Raw genomic sequence first — 21,840 nt, 5'->3', positions numbered from 1 at the left:
ATTTAAAAACTGCATGTTGTGTTTACTTGTGTTATCTTTGACTAATATTTAAATTTGTTTGATGATCTGAAACATTAAAGTGTGACAAACATGCAAAAAAATAAGAAATCAGGAAGGGGGCCAACACTTTTTCACACCACTGTACATCTTAATAAACATGAAACTATCACAAAATAATAATTAATATTATTATTGTTATCAACAATTTTATAATAGATATAAAATGACACTAATTAAAAAATATATAAATTTTATATTAATATAAATATAAATATAAATATAATATAAATATAAATATTATATGTAATATTACTAAGTAAAAATAAGAATAATTTATTGTGGTCTTTTTTACATTCAGTAACGAAAAACACAAAAATACAATTAAATTTAAAAAAACTAAAACAAAACAAAATAAAATAGTGTGGATACAGGTGAGATTTTATTTCTATACAAATCAGGGAGACTGTCTCAATCTCCTTTCACTGAGAATCATGGGATTCAATCTATGAAAACTGGACTTGCATTGAAACATACCTGATCCTACTCAAGTGAGGTGGACTCAAGTCTATTTGGTTTCTTACCAGGTTTATGTTGACTGGCTTGTCTCTGCGGCCGGTCTGCACCAGGAGTTTGTAGGCCAGGACGCCATCATCAGAGCCATTCCTATAGTTCCCCTGAGTGATCCTACCGGCCTGCCAATCCTTATCGAACGCCTCCTGCAGACCTGCCGGGACACACACATTATTTTGAGTACATCGTTCAAAAGGTTATAGATAAACCATGTTAACCTTTCCTCTCAGTCATCCCTCGACTCTCTCTCTCCCCCCTCTCCCCCCCCCCTCTCTCCTCAACGCCAGTGGTCCGTTTCTGGGGCACATTGCTTTTTCTCTCCCTCACCTCACTGTCTGTGACCAATTTGTCGAGCCATTTCAAACCACAATATTAAAGACAGCTCTCTCCACCCTCTCTGGAACAGCCTTTACTGAAGCCCATACGCACATACATAACGCAAAGTGAACGCACACATAGAGATGCTGCCCCTGCACCGAAAAAGAAAACATGTGGTCCAATGAGAGTGCTGAAAGGATTAAACAAAAGAAGGTCATTGGAAAACGGCAATGATGTTTGAGGTTCTGTTTGGCCAACAAAGCAAGTCTGTACATGCCCCCCAAACCTAGTCTGGACAGAAGCCAGTTGGAGAAAGGTATGCCTTTCTAAAGAGGAGCTGGGAGAGAGAAAGTGGGCAAAACAAGTTTTGCTTCTGAATATGGCCCGCCTGGGATTAGATACGACATTCTGAAAGAAGCCACTGTAGAGGAGGCCACAAGGAAAAAAGATGTTGCAGGGACATGCCCTGTATCTCCCAATCTACTTGTTTTTTTTTCACTCTTACCTCAACTGCATTTTTTTGTCCCCACACTGTTTCTTTCTTTTTTCCCCCACATTTTCACTCTCTGGTTTTAATCTCTCCATTTAAATCTCACTCTCGGATCATAATCCGTTTTAAGACATTAAATGTGTTACAGATTTGGAGGTTTAGCAGTGTGATTGATGTTTGTGAGAAACAGATGATCTGACGTTGGTAAAATTGATGTAAAACTCGTCTCCAATGAAGCAAGGCACTGTCTGGAAATCAAGAGTCTGTAAAAATGAAGCATTTTGTAAAACTCAAATGTTTTTGGACAAAATTTAATTGTTTATTGGCAAATGAAATGTTGGGATTTTTTCCATGTTTTTGAAAGAAGTCTCTTATTGAACTTTCTTATGATTTATTTGATCAAATATACAGTAAAACCATAATGTAGTGAAATATTTTTACAATTTACAGTAACTGTTTTCAATTTAATATATTTTAAAATGTAATTTATTCTTGTGATGGCAAAGCTGAATTTTTAGTTTTCATAAATCATTCTACTATGCTGATTTGAAGCTATTTCTTCTAATTATCAATGTTAAAAAACAACTGTGCTGCTTAATATTTTTGTGGAAACCATGATACATTTCTTTCAGGATTGTTTGAAAGCTCGAAAGAACATCCTTTATTTGTAATATAAATGTCTGAGCTGTCACTTTTAATCAATTTAATGCATCATTGCTTAATAAAAGTATAAACATTTTTAAACAAAACAATGTATTAACATTTATGCAGAAAACAAACAAAAGAAAAGCATATGTTTATGTTGGTCCATTTCTTGCAAGTCAGGTGATCCCTTCCTGTCTAAACGTGCAGTTTTTGGTCAGAATTAGCTATAATCAATATTACCAGACCTTTTGCGGTTTATAATTATAAGGGATAATTCTCCCAAACATTTAAATTCTGTCATTAATTATTTAGGTTCTCACGTCATTCCAAACCCACAAGACCTTCGTTCATCTTTGGAACACAAATTAAGATATTTTTGATTAAATCTGACAGCTTTCTTCTGACCCTGCATAGACAGCAATGCAACTGACACGTTTCAAGGCCCAGAAAGGTAGTAAGGACATCGTTAATATAGTACATGTGACATCAGTGGTTCAACCTTAATTTTATGAAGCTAGGAGAATAAATATCTTCATTTGTGTTCCAAAGATGAACAAATGTCTTACGGGTTTGGAACGACGTGAGGGTTAGACAGAATGTTCATTTTTAAAGGTTTGACCTCCACCAATGGTCTCTGATGCAAGACTGATTGATTACACATCTGAGTGTATTACCTTGCAGCCAGTCTCTGAAGTAATGCAGCCACATGCGTGGGAGCTGGCCGTTCTCCTCCCACAGGACGTACTTCACAGTGCCGAAGTGTTGGTGCAGCTCATAGAGCTGAGGCTGGATCTGTGCGTAGTCAGCTTTCTGGGTCACCACGTACATGTTATAGAAGGAAAAGTAGCGGAACTGGGCACGAATGAAGTCGTATTCGCCCGTCTCTCGTGGCACAATGTCAGTCAGCTCTAAACCGTCCCGGACACGGGTGGTGCCGTACAGACTGACCCCGAGCAGTGCCAAGAAGAGAAAAATCACCACCACCTGATAGGAAACACACACAAAAAGTCAGATATGAGTCAGGGTTTGGCTACATCTGAAACTACTGCTGTTTTAGTGTCTTATGACGAAGTTCTGCCCTGTTTGAGGTGTTTGTGGTTTTCAGAAGGCCTTGACTCACAAAATAACACTTACACAACACAAGATACACTGCCGCTCAGTCAATGCCAGGATATTAGCTCATCGCTGGCATCCATAATCCCACTTCCAATCGGACAATGTGCACAACATTTACCCTCACCTTTGTTGTCGGCTGCAGCAGAAACGGCGCATAGTGCTTTTCGGCGAACGATGCAAATGTCCATCGTGAACACGGCGGCTCCAGACAGCGTAAACTCGACTCCCCAAATTGAGATAGCAAGTCTCGTGTGGAGCTCGCGCCGTCGGGACTCTGGCAGGATGCTGTATCAGAAGCCGGTCCTGGCCCTGCACTGCTGCTGTTGTTGCGGTTGTTGTTGTTATTGTTGTTGTGGTTGGGATTGGGATTGGGGGCATAGGGTTGAACGGAGATGTGAGAATGGGGCTCGGCCGTGGTGTAGTAGGCCTGTGTTCTGGGGTCGTACTCTGTGCGCAGCTGTACGGTGGACTGCATGGTGATTTGGGTGTGCTGGGCGAAGCTGTGGCTGCTGTAGGAGGGTGGAGGGCTGCAGCGGCTGGATTCAGCAGAGGAGTCAGCAGACGCCGCCTGCGGCTCCAACTGGATCACCCGGTTAGCGCAAGGACTAAAGGAAAGCAAGAGAAAGACAAAGTGCATTTTAGTAGCACAAAAGCACCATGTAATAGTTTATTATGTGTGGAATTTCCTGCAATATTGATTTATATCACAACAACGAGAAATGATACAGAAGAGCTGGGAAAAATTTGGCATGTATAGACTAATGTTTACTATAAAAGATGTTTCATCTTAAGAATTGTTTCTTCTAAGATGCCTCGACAAATTTTAAGCATCATATGTATCCTTAAGAGAGAATCCAACCCCATAATGCATGTGACACAGTTGTGTAGCGTCCCAGTTCACCTACTTACACTATGCACAAAAAAGTCCTTGTTATGTGAAGAAAGTAGATACTTTTAAGTGTTGAAGAAATATTATCACATCATAATTGCATCTTTAACAATTAACATGCATTCTGTTGATGCTAACTGGCCTGTCAGTCATTTTGTCACTGTTAATGTATTCATATACACATGCAAAAGCATATTTCAGTTATTTAGTTTAGACTCCTCAAGAATTCTTCCTACCATATTGGAGAGAATCGAAGAAGCACATCGATCTACTAGTCGTGGGTCATTCTTACAAAGAACTCTCCTCATGTTTTTGCATAATAAAGCATTTAAAAGTTACTGGACTAATTTATTTTTATAAAAAATGTACAATGCTGTTGCAGATAAAATTTAATTTTATCAGGTTGCATACAGGTTATTAATCATTCGAACCCTTTCATGTAAATCGCTTTACTTAAGCATCCACCTAGCACACCTGCCATATTTGTAGTTCCTTTTATTCGTGTTTGTAGTTCTAAAATGAATTCTTTGGCAAAACACAATGGGTAGTATTCAAATTGGAATGCAGCATTAGAAAAAACAATACAGGATTTTGAACGAGGTAAAAGAAAGTGAATAAAAATGATAATTTTATCCAATATCTGTGCATGTTCCGTATATTTTTATTATTATTAGATTATCAAGCTGTTAGTAATATGAGCCATTTGTGGCTTATGGTCAATGATGGTTAGTATGCTGCCTTAGCAAATGTAGGCTGCTAACTAGGTTTTGTAACAGAGCCTGTCTCTTTTCCATGATTTTCTAAATGGATGGAGAGTTAGCGAGTGAGCTTGTAAACGACCTTTAGATGTAGCAACTCGTTACTCTTGAGCGCTCATGCAAATGCATGTAAATACAACCGCAATCAGCTTTCCAGTCGAGAGCAATTAAAGCCGAGACGCAAGTGAGTGTCAGTGACTAGAAAGCAAGCGTTTCAACCATGGTGAAAGTAAAGGCATCAGGTTTAATTTCCTGCAGGAGTTTGGGGGCATGACTAAGAAGGTAAAGTATGTGCCTATAGCCCACTTGCTTTCTCTCTCTCTCTCTCTCTCATCAGACACCAGGAACGTTGAAGCACGCAGGAGAGGCAACAGCATGTCTTATTTGAGGGCCCGGGGCCTCAGACAGAGATAAACATCAACATGCGCACATATGCACAAAAAGTATAGATGTTAGGGCGGGCAGGTTGATGCTTAATTGTGTGGTTTATACGGCACTCAGTGTCATAACAGGCTGTTGTATATATTATATCTGAATGAATTTGTTTGGAAAGATCAAAAAACCATATCACACCCTGACCTCAGAGAAAAAGTGATGGATGGTTATATGGCAGTGTGAGGTTGTTTGTCTGTGCTTGTTTCGCTATACTTCTGAGCGACAAATTTGAAAATGTCTTCACGATTATAATAAGCCATCTTAAAACTCACTAGTTAAAAAGTTATACACAGAGAACAGGTAATGGAAAATATGTTTGTGGGTGTACACTACTGTTTGGGTTAGTCATTTTTTTAAAGACATGAATCATTTTAAACAGCAAGAATGCATTAAATTGATTAAAAGTAACAGTAAAGACATACATAATGTTACAAAAGATTATAGAAATAAATAAGAATCCTAAAAAAGTATGTAGGACAAAGTATGAAAAGTGTTTATTTTGTGTTTACTATACTTAAGGGACAAAACCATCCCTATAAGGACATTTGAGGACTTAAAGGTAAAAATGGTTGGTAAAAATAAATTAAATGATGCTTTTCTTCTAAAAGTGCAAAACATTTTATATTAGGGTAGAGTTAGGCTAAGTGTGCATTTAATATAATTAGATTGCAAAGGGGCAGAACATTTCTGGTAAATTCCTGGAAACTTAAAAAAAAGTTTCCAAAAATCCTGGAAAGTTTCCAAAATGTATCGGGAATTTTCTGCCCCTTTAAAACTTATTTAAGATGTGTCTTCTTTTAGCCAGGTTAATGTTTGTGTGCTACCTGACAAAGCAGCAGAAAATGTCGAAGCGGCGGTCCTCTCGGCGGTACAGGTCCATGCTGAGGATGGCAGGAAAGATGAGCAGCACCATAGCGAAGTTAAACACCACGACCACTGCAGCCTGAGAGAGAAAATGAAGATGTTAAGCACATATTCACACTCACACAAAATAATCACACACAGCGACACCCGCACATCTGCAGAGGGTCTATGCCAAAACCACAATGAGCCCAACAAATTCAATTTTAGACAATTATCCTCTTCATAAGAGATGAATGACAAACAAATAAAAAACACAACTCTTGCCATCCCAAAATTAAATTTGGGCTTATCCAGTTCGGGTGAAGCCCACCTAAATTTCTAAATGTAAATCACATTGCTATTGAATTCATAATTCAATACACACACTTCCATATGAAGAACTGGGAAAAAGACTTTCAGCTAGATGTGGCTCTCTTGACCTTGGGAAACTGACACTTTCTTTCAGAGCCGATATATCACAAGCTTACTAAAAAGACTTCACCGGGCCAAGAGCTCCTTAACAGTGTGGAGAAACAAACAAGTGATCTGAAACTTTTAATCCGGATTCATTCGGTTGAAGCTCACAGAATAACTAATGTGAGAACAGCAACTGAATAAAGAAAAGTGACATGACAATGAAAGTCAGAAACCGAGGAAGAGAGAAAGAGAGGGCAGATTGAAGCATGCCTGCCCTAGTTAGGGTGTATTTTTTATGGGTGGAGGTTGGAGTTATGTCAGACTGCCAGACCACCCAGAGAGCAGCTCAGCCTGACAGAGCCAAGACACAATGAGAGAAACTCACGTAAACAAAGCAAGTCCCAAAGGCATTTGGACAATTCATCTACACTTAAAAATGTGTGAATGTCACTGCATTAGACAGCACAATATCAAATTTATCAACACATGAGAGAAACAGAGAAAACAGATGACAGAATGTGCGTGAGTGATTCTACAAAGAGATTTGTTAGGCCTGACATGTGCACATGCTTTTATGCTGCCAAAGAAATAGATAAACAGACTGAAAGAGAGGGAGGTGCCAAAAACAGTGCTAAATAGAGACAGAAGAATTGAAACAAAACATAATTAAAACAGAAACAGCGTCACCATGAAATGGTAATCCCCATCCATTTACTTCTGTAATGTTATTAGACAAAAATAAATGTTATCAAAGATGGCGATTTACTATATCTTAATAAAAAAAATGTTACACTGCAATTTAAAAATGATTTGTTACACAACCATTTAAAATTTAAAACAGTTCTTTCAGGATTCTTTGATGAATAGCAATTTCAACAGAATTTCTTTGACACTGAATACATATGTAACATTATAAATGTCTTTAATGTCAGTTTCGATCAATTGATTGCATCCTTGCTGAATTAAAGTATTAATTTTTTTTTAAAAATCTTAATTAGAATATATGAGTAAATTTGGTCAAATTTCATTATTTTCTTGACTTTAAAGTTGACTTTGATATTTTAGGTAAAATAAGTAGGAGCTTATTAATAAGTTTGGTATTCATAAAATATGAATACCAAATTTTAAAGCATGTTCCCCAAATTAGAGAAGCTGTGCCACAAAATTTGACAAAAGCTTAAGTAAACATATTTGGACACAAACGTTCAAGTGCACACATTTGTACACATAATCAGAAGTAAATATTTGGACACAAAAGCTGAAGTAAACACATTTGGACACTACAGCTGGAAAGACTGTTACAGCAGGAAATAACACGTTTACAAAAGCAGTGCATGTGTGTGTGTGTGTGTGTGTGCGTGTGCGCATGTGTTCTCAGAGGTTTTGAAGATGAGTGTTTTCAGGCACCATTGAACAGGTGCCAGTTGGAGTGTCTGAAAAACAGCATGTGTGTGTCTGACAGACGTGTGTGAGACATCAATCCACACATCCTAATACTAGATCTACAGCGCTGTACGAGTGTGTGTGTGTGCGCACGCGTGTTTAGGCGTGAGCCACGTCTTGCGTGTGGTCAGCAGGCTCATCCCGCACATTATTCTTCTGAAAATATGCAATCATCGAACAGACACAAACACTACATGACAGTTTACACTGGCAGATATAAAAAGCAATTCTGCTTTTAGGATCAAAGGGTCCTGCAAAAGGGGAGGTTGTCTGTAGGGTTTAAGCTGAGATTTGTGTGAATGTGTTTGTTGAACAGAACAAGGCATCAGTGTGTAAATCTCTGCGTCTGCCTCCGTTCAGCTGTGCAGGTTATGTGGATGATGGCGAGGTTACTTCACCTAAAGTTCAAGGGTTAAGCAGCCCAAGTGCTGAGTCTGTGTGTTTCATGTGAGGGGGATGTTCAAGCGTCTAATGGAGAAAATCTTTAAACTGATTAAGCAGGTTCAAATGTAGGTATTCAGATTTCACAGACCATTTAAAGGGACAGTTCACCCAAAAATAAACTCTTTTCATAATTGATTCACCCTCATGTTCTTATAAAGAGTTACTTTTTGAATGAACGGGAAATTGAGTTCTTAATCTTCAAAAAAGGATGTGAAAGAATGTGAAAAAGGATGTGAAAGCCCCATAACACGGTGTCCTAACTACACGCGACGCGACAAGATTCCAGTGCCAAGCAATTTGGGTGTCCACACTAGACGCGATGCAACAGAATCAATCAAATATCACAGCCAATCAGAAGCGTGCGTGGGCGCGCTCTCTCTGGAAGCGCACTGCACTCGCAACGAAATGGATAAGTTTATAATCTAATTCATAAATATTAAACCTTTTTAACATTATTAAATAGTGCTGTCAAACGATTAATCGCGATTAATCGCATCCAGAATAAAAGTTTTTGTTTACATTATATATGTATGTGTACTGTGTATGTTTATTATGTATATATAAATACACACACATACAGCATATATTTTGAAAATATTTACATTTATACATTTATATATTCATATTCTTATATTATATATAAATATATTTTATTTATATTCTTTATATTCTTTATAAAAGTTAAGAGTCAGCCACACCTACCTAAAACCGCTTGTTCTAACACGCCCCCACATACCTACGTCGCTATGAAGGAAGATTCGCATAACGCCGCCCAAATGTTCACGCAAAGAAAGAAGGCGTAACTTTTATTCTCGCTGTAGTTTTGATGTTTCCGCCGCCATGTCGTAAAGACGCTGTGTGCTTCGTTGTGTAAGTGAAACTACTTTGTTTGGCCTTCCAAAAGAGGACGATATCTGCTTCGTCATGCCTGGAGCTGATCCGTGCTGGTTGCTGAGGAAATACTACAACTTTGCACTGTCAATGGCCGGATCGGCTTTCACCATGGTCGTCACATGTCCTTCCGGACATCACATGTCCTTCCGGACGCTCCTTCGTCGAAATCGCCGGCCGCGCCGTTCTCAAGTCCACCCGCCTCTGCTCACTCTAACCCTCCCACCGTTCCTCACTTTATCCCCCGGCTTCTGCTCACTGTAAGCCGGCGTGTGTGACGGTGTGATGCTGTTTCGTTGTGAAAGCGAAACTACTTTGCTTGGCTTTCGAAAAATGAACACGACTAGAAATCAGTGGTTAAGTTGTATTTACAACACCGTTCCAGAATACTTCAACCCAAATATCCAGATGTGTGCAGCACATTTTATGGAGGACTGTTTACTGATCCTGGAAGAGTAGACTACAATGCCGGCTGTTCTGACTCAAAGAATGTAAGTACGTCTTTTATATTTAAAGTGTCTTTATATTTTATATATTTAAAGCGAGTTTTTTGGGCAGTGTAGAGTAGGGCTTGTTGTTTTTCATTTCTCCGATCACAAATGCAGACATAGTTTTATGTTTACGCGGCGCGATGCAACGCAACACGTAAAAAGACAGTATAAGTCATTATAATCCATAATTATGTCCCCACTGGATGCAACGAATGCCTCGTTTATAATGGGTTTTCATATTTTTGTCTCGTCGCTCCGGCCTGACAGGGCATCATCACAGTATGTGAGGGGCGTAACATTTCCGTCTCACGCTTGAGGTATTCGGCCAAACACAACACACTGGATAGTTGGCCAATCACAGCACACCTTGCTTTTCAGACTGATGAGCTTTGTAAAAATCGACGCGTTTCAGAAAGGCGGGGCACAGAGGAGAAACAATAATGTACAGTATGTGGAAAATAATGTGTTTTTTTAACCTTAAACCGCATAAACACCATTCATTACACCAAATACACAAAATAATGTTCTTTTTAGCAGCATCATATGACCCCTTTAACTGATTTTCAAGATCTGAGGTAAACTATCTATTGTTGCTTTCAGTATGGCTATAAGGCCACACAATATAATATTCAAACTCCCATTAGACACGTTTAACTTTGAATAAAGTACATAATTACCTGAGATTATCTACTGTCATATAGTTGGTATGCTGTTGTTCCAGTCGCGACGTCGCGGAAATAGAAACCGTTTCAAAAATAGAGAATGAGCTCAACTTCTGATGAAAAGCTTTCTCGCCCCTGTTATTATGCGGATTTTTAGAGAGAGGAAAAACACAAAAAAGAGATTCATTTCCCTCCCTTTTCTTTATCCCTCACTCACACAGAAATATTTTCCATCAAAGGCAGGACATATCCTTTTAAACAAAGCAGCCCGGGGTGCAGAAACACGATTGGCTCGCTGTCTTGTTAGGATAAACTCTCTCTCCTCATTTCAAAGCCATTCAGGGTGCGAGACGCATGAGAAACAGTTCCAAACCCCACCTCCGTACACACGGAGGTAGAGATGAGGAGAAGGAGAGAAAGAGGGAACGTTTTTTCTGGTATCTGAGGACGTGCAGGACCACACACAGCGTGTTTTAAGACAGGAGTGCTCTGTGCTCTCTCTCTCTCTCTCCCCCTACAGGGGAACTGTTTACTTTCCACACAAAAGTGTCGCTGCACGCTGTGCAATCTCACATAAACACAAGCAAATACATGCCTGAACTCAGCCGTCTGCATGAGAGTCATCTAAATCACCACTCATACACGACCACACGTAAACGCAAATGAAAGCTAAACAAAGATACCCTTGACAGATGTATCAACGGAAACGTATACACAATCTACTAAAAAAACCCAGATCATATACACATAAGATTACTGTCGTCCAGTCGAATCTCGCAAATAAAACTAACAACTCAAATGCCTGTGCTAGAAATGGTTTCACAGAAACTGATTCAAGATTAACACCTGGCAGTACCACGGTAAAGTGATGATATCAGATGGTCATACCACAGTACTTTGATATACTAGAAAGGCCAAAAGTATGGATAAAAGTAAGAAGTATAAAATACCAATTAATGAACAAATGACTCTAATGAGCTGATCTTTTAATGAATACTCTGTTCAGAAATACTCTGGAGTTACCGGTTTGAACAAGACAAATCCTTTAATGAATGAACCGAGTATGTCTCCAGTTATCATTACTTTTGGTTATTTTCATCCTCAAACAAAGCAAGCATTTAACACTTAAGGTTTGTAAATCTGTATCATTACTGATTGTTCAGATATATATATATATATATAACAATTTTCAAAAATTATGTTTTTTCATTGTGCATTCCAATTAATTTCAATTAAACTGCAGTTTGGTTATTTTGATTAAGTAAAAATAAATAAAATAAATAAAATACAGCTAACTAACACAATAAAACACAATAAACACATGATAACATAATAAAAAACATGATTTTGCACATAAACTTCACTCACACACACACACACACACATACACACACACATATATATACAGTGGGTACGGAAAGTATTCAGACCCCCTTACATTTTTCACTCTTTGTTACGGTGTATATTTATTATGTATATATAAATACACACAGATACAGTATATATTTCAAACATATTTACATGTATATAGTTATATTCATATAATTTATATTATATATAAATATATTTAATACATAAACATAACATATTTTTCTGAAATATATACATGCATGTGTGTGTATTTATACATACATAATAAATGTACACAGTACACACACACACGTGTATTATGTAAACAAAAACTTTAATATGCATTGCTAAGGACTTCATTTGGACAACTTTAAAGGCGATTTTCTCAATATTTGGATTTTTTTGCACCCTCAGATTCCAGATTTTCAAATAGTTGTATCTCGACCAAATATTGTCCTATCCTAACAAACCATACATCACCGGAAAGCTTATTTATTCAGCTTTCATAAAAAAATTGGCCCTTATGACTGGTTTTGTGGTTCGTGGTCACATAATTTTTTATCTAATCCCCAAGTGAAAATAAAATTATGCATGTTTGAAAGTGCACTTGTAGTGTACTTAAAATCTTAAAAAGTACACTTTTATTATTATATATGCTGACACATTGAAGTACACTTTAAAGTACATTTTAAATTAGTGCTGGGCGGTATACCGGTTCATACCTTTTTTTTTAGTTTGTTACTCAGACGCAGGCAGTGCGCTGCATGAGATAAAAAAGTAATATAGCCAAAACAACCGCATATCCGCTCTTTAGTGTAGATGCTTGTTGATTTTATCAGACGATGCCGCGATTATAAATGAGAGTGACTCCTGGTTAACGTACTAAAAGGGGTCGTGTTTAGTCACTATTTAGTGTGGTATGTTTTGACAATATTCACTCATCATGACAGTAAAATAGGGCATTCTAAGTCAATATACTGCAGTATTTCCTCTCTCAATCAGTAGAAAATATGGTTAACACCCAGTCATGCATGAAAAAAAAAATACCGTCATGTACCGTGAAACCGGTATAATTTTGAAAAATACTGTGACATACATTTTTGGTCATACCGCCCAGCACTATTTTAAATAATCTTTTGTCATGCTTTGAAGTATACTTACGTACTGACTAACATACTAAAGCACATGCAAAGTATTATTTTAATTGTAGTTTGTAGTTTGATATTGAATTTAAAGTGAATATAGTTTAAATTTACGTAATTTCAACTTCATTACAAATGTGTAAATTTCAAGGACAGTAGATGTAATTTGAAAATTACATATAAAGATATACTTAAGCCCTACCTAAGTTGGTAAAAAACACTCTTAAGTTAAATTAGTGGCATTTAATATAATCAATTTAAATGTTAGAATAATAAGCATGTTAATTAAAGGGAAAGTTCACCCAGAAATAAAAATTGTCATCATTTACTCACCCTTAAGTTGTTCCAAGTTTCTCATCAATGGCTACCATCAACTGTTTAGTTACCAGCATTATTCAAAATGTCTTGTGTTCAACAGAAGAAAGAAACTCATACAGTTTTGGAACTACTTGAGGGTGAGTACATGATCACAGAATGTTTCATTTTTGGGTGAACTATCCCTTTTTTCAGATTTGGTGTAAATGTTTCTAATCCTAATGTTTATAACATATTTTCCTGTTATTTTGTCATGACAGTTTTGGTGTGAATGGACCATAACATGATGTTAAAGAAATCATCCATACTCCACAGATTCACAAATACTCATGTGAGTCTTTAACAGGTTAAAAAGAGTAAAGCACAGTATAGTAAATGAACCTGAACAAAAAAGAGAGGAAGTCTAGATAAAGCAAAAGCTCTTCAGATGGGGCTGGAGATGTGGGAGTTAGTTTACCATTAGGAGGTAGCCACTGGCGATACGGATCACACTGACATCAGAGAAGGACTTGAGGATGTCTTCCAAGGTGGTGGTGGTGAATGTGAGAACTTTCTGAGACGAATTTACTGACACACTCTGCTGGACAACCTGAGGACACACAGGACAGAAGAGAGAAGTAAAAAAATTATATATTAATGTTGTTTACCTTCAATTCATTTACACCCTTTCTACAATCTTCTCACTGCTCATCTTTTTTTTGTTTTGTGTTTCCCTCAGGCCAATGAAAGTAATTAAATAACGTGGAAATCACAGTCCCACAAATGTTTCACCCCTAAAACCACACACACACACACACACACAAACGCAAACATGTTCAGCCCTGCACACACACGCACCAGAAAGAAACCCTATGCCAAGCGGAGGTCAGGGCTGACAAAACAGAGACCAGATGATGTCACACACAAGCCACCAATGGGACGGCAGCTGTGAAAGAGATTGCGCGCTGAGCGGGTTAATGTGTTCCAGACGGTCCTGTCAAACACACACACACACACACACACACACACACACACACACACAGATACCACACACACGCTAAAACACACACACAGACACACAAGTGCTGGGGCCGCCACACCAAGAGGGGTTGATTTTGCAATGGACACCCACACTAGCAAAAGCAGGCTGTGCTGTAATGCTGCCACCTCAGATTAAATGAGCAAATCTGTTATTAAATCACGCTAAAATTATTTTGCTAACACTTTAAAATAAGGTTCAAGTTGTAAACATTAGTTAATGCATTAACTAACAATAAATAATACTATACAACATTTAATGATGTTGCATAATGGTAATTTTTTACATTTACATATATTTCAAATTGTATAAAAAATGTATTTATTAGGAACAAAAACACCAATTAACATAGTTCATTTATAAATTAACAACCAACCAAGGTTAATAAATGCTTTTAAAATGTTAATTTACTATATTACTAAACTTTAGATTACTAAATAAAGTTTACTATGAATATAACTTATGTCAAGTTATATTTGTTAATAGTACATTAATTAATGTTTATTTTTACATCTTCAAATATTATATATATATAAAATATAAACATTAACTTTATGCAACATTAATTACTGTTGTTCATTAGTTAGTTCATGACGCCTCAATGTAAAGGACTGAAATACCTCCAGAAGAAATATTTTCAATGCAATAACATACATCTAATACATGTGAAGGTTTTAGCGCACACATTTCTACAGTGTCCAATCACAAACTTTCCTGCCCTTACAGATGTGCCCCGTTTTTCCCAGTTCACACTTAAGCTGAGCGTTTAAAGTATGAAGAAGGGAAAAAAGGGAAGTCTATGCCTTTGAAGGACTGCACTTAAACAGCTGGGTCCTAACCTCAAGAGACACAGCCCCTTTGGAATTTATGCATTACTTATGACTCAAGATGAATGCCTTCACACTCCACGAGTGCATGTATGTGAGTGTATGTTCCAGGAAACACAACGTTGGGCTGGAGGAATGACTCGGGCCTCCTAAACGGTTCCTAACAAGATCCAGTTTTAATCAAATTAAAACCTGATGAAAGAATGAATTACTACAAATACTACAGCAGAAACAAGCACTGTAAATATCTCTACAGTAGACTGCAGTCTGGATATCCACAGAGCATCCTTTCCATCAGATGAGACGTGCACTTACCTCAGAGTATCTCCTATGCCAGGCCTCTAGTATGGCAGCTGCTATGTCCTCGTTCCAGTTGATGTGCGAGACCTCCTCGTAGCCCTTCAAGTGCTCGTACATCTGCTTTGGGGTCATGAGCTGGAACATGGTCTGGAGGGCCTGTGCACTGTGAGGAAGAGTAAAGTAGAGTGAAGGTGAACTGAACATACGGTATAAACTGACCAAGTGTTTCACTGCTGAGCAGATGTGAGATTGGAATAAGTGTGTGAAAAGGGCATGCCAAAAGTCCCCAGATGGTCCACTATTTCTGGTGGATTTGCTGGTAGCAATTTGATGACATGGTAGTGTGTCCCAAAACATGCCTACTACTACATACTCAAAAGAATCAACTTTTTCTTCAAATAAATTCTCACAGAATGTATTTATAACCAATATATTGAACCATCTGTTATGTATTTCTAATCTCCAGACGTTGTAGGCAACAGTCTAAATCATTCAGAATCAACTTAACTGACCTAAGACTCTTTACTCTGAATCATGAACTGAATCAGCTCATATCCTCAGTGAATCAACTAGTCTCGAAACAAGCCATTATATACTTTTTGAGAGCAACATAAAAAATGCAAATTTTTAAGATTATTAGAAGTTTGAGTTTTGTTATTAATATTTTTCTAATTTAAAAAATGCTGTTAATGTTTAGCATGTTGTTAAGCTTGGTTTCTTTTCTTGGGGGTCTTGACCTTGTCTGTCACTAAACCTCAAAAAGAACTACTAACATGCTGAAAAACAGCGGCCTGTCACTTTGCTCCATAGACGAGCTAAAACTTCCCCAACTGTAGAGTACAGACTCCCTCAAGTGGACTATCAACCTACTATTGTTCAATGAACACTTCTTGAAAGAAAAACCCTTGACTTTCTCTTTTCAGAAAACCACGGTTTTCAGAGTGAAACAATTCCTAGAAATCACAGCGGATGATTCCAGAGCCACTAGAGAATATTTTCCGCCACCATCACTGTTGTGTATTAAAATTTTTGGGATGTATGATAACGTTCTTTCATTTTCTTGGGGGTCTTGACCTTGTCTGTCACTAAACCTCAAAAAGAACTACTAACATGCTGAAAAACAGCGGCCTGTCACTTTGCTCCATAGACGAGCTAAAACTTCCCCAACTGTAGAGTACAGACTCCCTCAAGTGGACTATCAACCTACTATTGTTCAATGAACACTTCTTGAAAGAAAAACCCTTGACTTTCTCTTTTCAGAAAACCACGGTTTTCAGAGTGAAACAATTACTAGAAATCACAGCGGATGATTCCAGAGCCACTAGAGAATATTTTCCGCCACCATCACTGTTGTGTATTAAAATTTTTGGGATGTATGATAACGTTCTTTCAATGAGGATGATGAATTCTGTCCCCTCTCAAGCCTAAAAAGTTTCGCTCTTGGAGTAAAAGGTGTGGGCTTCCTTCAGTCTGTGGGAATGAATACTAATATGCAGTTTACTAATGATTACAATCTGCCAAGAAAGAAACAAAAAACAAACCTTACAGTGTATATGTGAGTGCATAAGAGAGAGGGAAAGACAAAGTGATCATTTATCCACTGCCACGTAATGCCCCAAAATGGTCAAACTGTGGCAAACTTAAAGACACACTTCATTTTTTCCTTTCTCTCTCTTCTATGGTTTTCACAATAATTTATTCCCTTTACAAGTAAAAAACATTAAGAAAAATCCATTCAACGTTTAAATCCCAAAGTTGTCTCTTACCTCAGAAGTTTGCCGCTGTCGTTCTTCTTGGTCCCACCTACGATAAGCTCCTCCTGCCAGTGCATGTACTTTTTGGAAAGCCCATAGCAGCCACCAGTCAGAACACGAGCCACGTCAAAAGGCTTAAAAATATGACAGATGGTAAATCAGCGACATGCTTGAGATGCAAAACAACATTGATTTAATTAGCGATTCTTTATCTGCAGCCTATGACTTCAAAAACAGACACCCAACACAGAATAACAAATACTCGCAAATGATTTTCAGCTATTGCTCTATGTCATCCCTTGTCTGCTGAACTCACCCGTGTCATATTCTTGTTGGGAGCTGACAACGGGCAGTCGGGGTCCGCAGGATTTAGGCAGGGACGGTCCATATAGCCATGGCCCACCTCTGCTTTGACCAGCATCTCCTCCCAGCTGTCCACCGGATACTTCAGCATCTTCAGCTCAGCAATGAATCCCATCGGATCAAAGTTGGTCCATTGCACTGGGTCTTTGCCACTGTGGGGAAAAGCAACTATTTTATTGTGGGATGTTCACACAGGACATGTTATAGCGCTAAAAACAGTCTGATGAAGCACAATGGAATTGAATTGGAAGCACGGTTATAGATGCATTAACTCTCATATACTATTGCTAACGCAAACACTGAGTACTCTTGCATTATCCAAAATTTCTTAGGATTGGTCCATTGTTGTAAAACTGATGTTGATCTGCTACAATTCAAATGTTTTTAAAAAGCGGCACTCACCAATGCTGCATGTATTTGTTAAAAAATACAGTAAAACAGTAATATTATGAAATACTATTACAATTTAAAATAATTGTTTTCTATTTTAATATGTTTTAAAATGTAATTTATTCCTGTGATGGCAAAGCTGAATTTTTAGCAACTATTACTCTAGTCTTCAGTGTAACATGATCCTTCAGAAATCATTCTAATATGCTGATTTGGTGCTCAAGACACATTTCTTACTATTATCAATGTTGAAAACAGTTGTGCTGCTTAATATTTCTGTGGAAGTTCAAAAGAACAGAATTTATTTGAAATCAAAATCTTTTGGAACACTCTAAATCTTGTTAATGTCCATTTTGATCAGTTTTTTAAGTCCTTGCAGAATAGAAGTATTAATTTCTTTCAAAAAATAAAATCTGACTGACCCTAAACTTTTGAATGGTAGTGTATGTTTAACCATGAAGGAGAAGCACTGACTGGGCCCTGCTTATGGGATGTTGGACGTGCTTAAAGTGGTTGGGCATAACTACGGGGAGTGGATGAAGGGTGACTGGATGGAATGCCGAAGGCTTAGGGATTGATGGACGCTGCACGTCACAGCGGTGGCAGCACTAATGTAGTTGGGATTGGATTTCAGCCTGCCTCCATAATAACAGCTTTGAGAAAATGGAATCAATCCGCTCATCTGATCTTTATCCCCTCTAATTATACTGCTGTGCCGGGTGATCCTGCTCAGGGCCTGGCATCTCCCCACAACTAACAGCCCAATGCAGCAGTTTCGCAAACCTCCCATACTTTGCTTGCCATTTCGTCTCAGTTGTTTTTTTCAGCAGCCTCTTTCTCTTGCTGCTTCTTCACCCGGTCTCCTGTCCCGCCCGTACGTTTGACTCTATCCTCATACGGCCTTCCTTGCACCGAGTTCACCCGCCCACTTTCCATCATCTGTCCACTTCCACTGCTCCACTGACTGACTCTCTAAGCCACCCTCTGTCAAACCCGCTCCGCCTTTCCGTCCCTGCACCATCTTTCTCTCATTTCTCCCTCTTTCTTTCATTCTTCCCTTTTTTCTGTATGTGTTTCCTTCTGTTCGCCCCTCTCTCTTTCTCTTCTGGCAGGCCTGCAGCGGTTCAGACCACATTGTATGTGCCTAACCAGGCTTGAGTCATTATTCCAAGTCCCCCAACCAGAACACAGTAAAATCCTTATTTACCATCCATGATGGAGGGAGAGAGGGAGGGCAGAAAAACTTTTGCAGACTTGGTGGTTGTCTACTGAGTGTAACTGTTGCAAGGAGCCATTAGCAGCAGAAGTGGAACAATTGTGTGAGGCTTTGAGCAGTTCAAAGTTTTTTTTAATATTCTTCATGGAAAATCAATATGCATTTGTCTAATTTGTGCAAAAATACAAATTATATAATCATTAAACTAAACCAACAGAGAAGTGCAAACACAGAACTTGATTCAATATTCAAACATCCTTCCTGCACTTTATTGACTTAATCTTACATGCATAGGGCAAGTGGTTTTTGCCATTTTCTGCTGGTTTCTGTTTAACTCGTAGGTGAGTCACATTAAACATCTTGCCTGAATATGATTTTTAAATAAATTACCCATAAAGAGGTAATTTATCAAATAAACACTGTAAAATCCTCTTTTCACCACCTCTCTTGATTGGAAGGAAAAACTTTTTCCTAAAAATTTATTTTGCTTGTTTATTGGTTTTCAACATGGCTCTATTCACAGGAAGGACATGTCAGTGAAGCGTTTAGTGTATGAAAATGGCCCTTCTGGCAAATCAACTTGATGTCAAACGCCAGATGCGACAGGATCAAACATTACAGGCTCCAAGCAAATACAGAAAGGTGTGTGCAACTTACGGGAGGTAGACCGTTCCTGAATGTAGCTTAGCACCTTCCCAGAAGCAATCTAGAGGAGTGATGATCAGACATGGGTGCAGTTTCTCTATAATCTAAAAAAAAAAAAAAACGCTATTACTGTCACATGCCCTTAGAGGTCATCCTCTGAAGTTTAAAATTGTCGATCTAAAAAGATGCTGTGACAATTCTTTCTTACCTGGTCCACAAAATTGGTTTCTGTAACAAGTTCTCCTGATTTGTAGCATAAATGTTCCAATTTCCATTGCCTGAAAACACAACAGTGGAAATTAGATGAACTATAATTTTGTGGACTACCATTAAAGCAGAAAACTTAGAAGAAATAGTGGCCAGTTACAGGACTTAAAATACACACTTTCCCAAATTTGAACCTATAATTTTGGTTGATAAAAAAGTCCAAGGACATGTTATGCATCAACTACTCAAAAAGAAACAACTCTTCAGAAGCTGGTGTGCTGTTACCTGTTGTACATGTAAACGTGCACTCTGCTGGCCTTTATGGCAGAGTCGAGGTGCTGCTTGAGCGCCTCTACGGTCAGAATGTTAGCACCTTCCTGTCGCGGCGTCTGTATCATGAGCTGAGGACTAAACATGGCCTCCTCTCCGATCTTCTGCCGCGTGTACTTGAGTTCCTGATTCACCCTGCCGCCCACTATGAAACAGAGGAGAAAAATGATGAAGAAGACTTTCAGATAATGCTCCATAACCTTTTAGTACTTTTATTTATAAGCAGATTTAAGAGGTGACAGGAAATAATATGGAGAAAAGAGGGATTAAATGCAGCATTAAACATTGCTTCAAACTCCACAGCTTAAAGGGATAGTTCACCCAAAAATTCATATTCTGTCATTAATTACCCTCATGTTGTTCCAAACTTGTAAGACCTTCGTTCATCTTCAGAACACAAATTAAGATATTTTTGATGAATTTTGATGTCCCCTCCACGTCTACCTGGCGCCATTTTGGAGAGTATCGCATACGTAAACAATGTATGCTGTTCTGTGTCAGCAGCACCGTATGTGGCTACGTTGTTTAAGTTGTTTACGCTTTGATCTTAATGTAGACAACGTATCCGCATACATACGTTGCATACGTATGTGATACTCTCCAAAATGGCGCTATAGGGTGATGCGAAGGAGACGAATTGTCGAATAAAGTCATTATCTTTGTTTTCCTTGCGCACAAAAAGTGTTCTCATAGCTTCGTAAAATTATGGTTGAACCCCTGATGTCACATGGATTATTTTAACGATGTCCTTTAAGTGACAACGATGTCCGTTTCTGAGCCTTGATCGTGTTAGGATCCTTTCTGTCTATGGGATGAGCGCTCGGAATTCATTAAAAATATCTTAATTTGTGTTCTGAAGATGAACGAAGGTCTTACAGGTTTGGTACGACATGAGGGTGAGTAATTAATGACAGAATTTTTATTTTTGGGTGAACTGTCCCTTTAATGTGTTGGGAACTAATTAAACAGTTTTGTATGGCTCTGTGAGCATTTTTGCCTTGTCCAAATGCCCCCACTTGCGGTCTTTGCACTTGACTACTAATATGACATATTTCCTGTATTTGGCCCAAGTGTTCAAGTGAGCATGAAGACCACAAGTGTGTGTCAAACTTTTCATTACCTGATGGGACACACTTATAGTGTTGTAAAAATGCAAGTGTTCAAATAGCTTTATTTTAATTTTAATTTTGAATACTTTGCAATTTAAAATAAACTTTTAATTGTCTGTTCGGTAGTCCCTATAAGATGTCATAATTTTAATTTGTGGTGCTTCTAATTAAGTGATAAAAATCAGTTGCAAATGTTGTACAAATAAATAAATATTGCACCAATAAAACATAAAAACACTGTTTTTCTACCAAATTATATGTAATATCTAATTATTATTAATATTTCACATACATTGGAAAGGTTTTCGTGACCTCTCACGAGATCTCAGCAAAAAATCTCACGATTTATTTCCACAACATGATGCATGATGGGATACACTAAGCCTTGAATACCGCTCCGGAGTGGTATTCAAGATAGTGTGGATTTAGTGTGCGTTAAGGGCACTGCGCATTGGCATTTTT

General features: G+C 38.1%; 1 protein-coding gene across 1 annotated transcript in view; it reads right to left on the bottom strand.

Annotated features, from left to right (window-relative positions):
• The window catches only part of ptch1 (patched 1), a 67,143-nt gene that overhangs the window by 23,174 nt on the left and 22,129 nt on the right, over positions 1 to 21,840 (bottom strand). The window contains exons 3-13 of the mRNA XM_016295413.1: positions 20,225 to 20,414; positions 19,941 to 20,010; positions 19,745 to 19,836; positions 17,435 to 17,633; positions 17,131 to 17,252; positions 15,380 to 15,527; positions 13,677 to 13,808; positions 6,046 to 6,170; positions 3,264 to 3,744; positions 2,698 to 3,007; positions 582 to 724 (exon numbers count right to left, since the gene is read on the bottom strand). Coding sequence (XP_016150899.1) covers positions 582 to 724; positions 2,698 to 3,007; positions 3,264 to 3,744; positions 6,046 to 6,170; positions 13,677 to 13,808; positions 15,380 to 15,527; positions 17,131 to 17,252; positions 17,435 to 17,633; positions 19,745 to 19,836; positions 19,941 to 20,010; positions 20,225 to 20,414 — 2,012 coding nt within the window. The remainder of the gene's footprint in view (positions 1 to 581; positions 725 to 2,697; positions 3,008 to 3,263; positions 3,745 to 6,045; positions 6,171 to 13,676; positions 13,809 to 15,379; positions 15,528 to 17,130; positions 17,253 to 17,434; positions 17,634 to 19,744; positions 19,837 to 19,940; positions 20,011 to 20,224; positions 20,415 to 21,840) is intronic.

This window comes from Sinocyclocheilus grahami, unplaced genomic scaffold (assembly GCF_001515645.1).
Source record: "Sinocyclocheilus grahami isolate Dianchi unplaced genomic scaffold, SAMN03320097.WGS_v1.1 scaffold336.1, whole genome shotgun sequence".
In the NCBI taxonomy this organism is placed as follows: Eukaryota; Metazoa; Chordata; class Actinopteri; order Cypriniformes; family Cyprinidae; genus Sinocyclocheilus; species Sinocyclocheilus grahami.
This window is presented reverse-complemented; position numbering and strand designations above follow the sequence as displayed.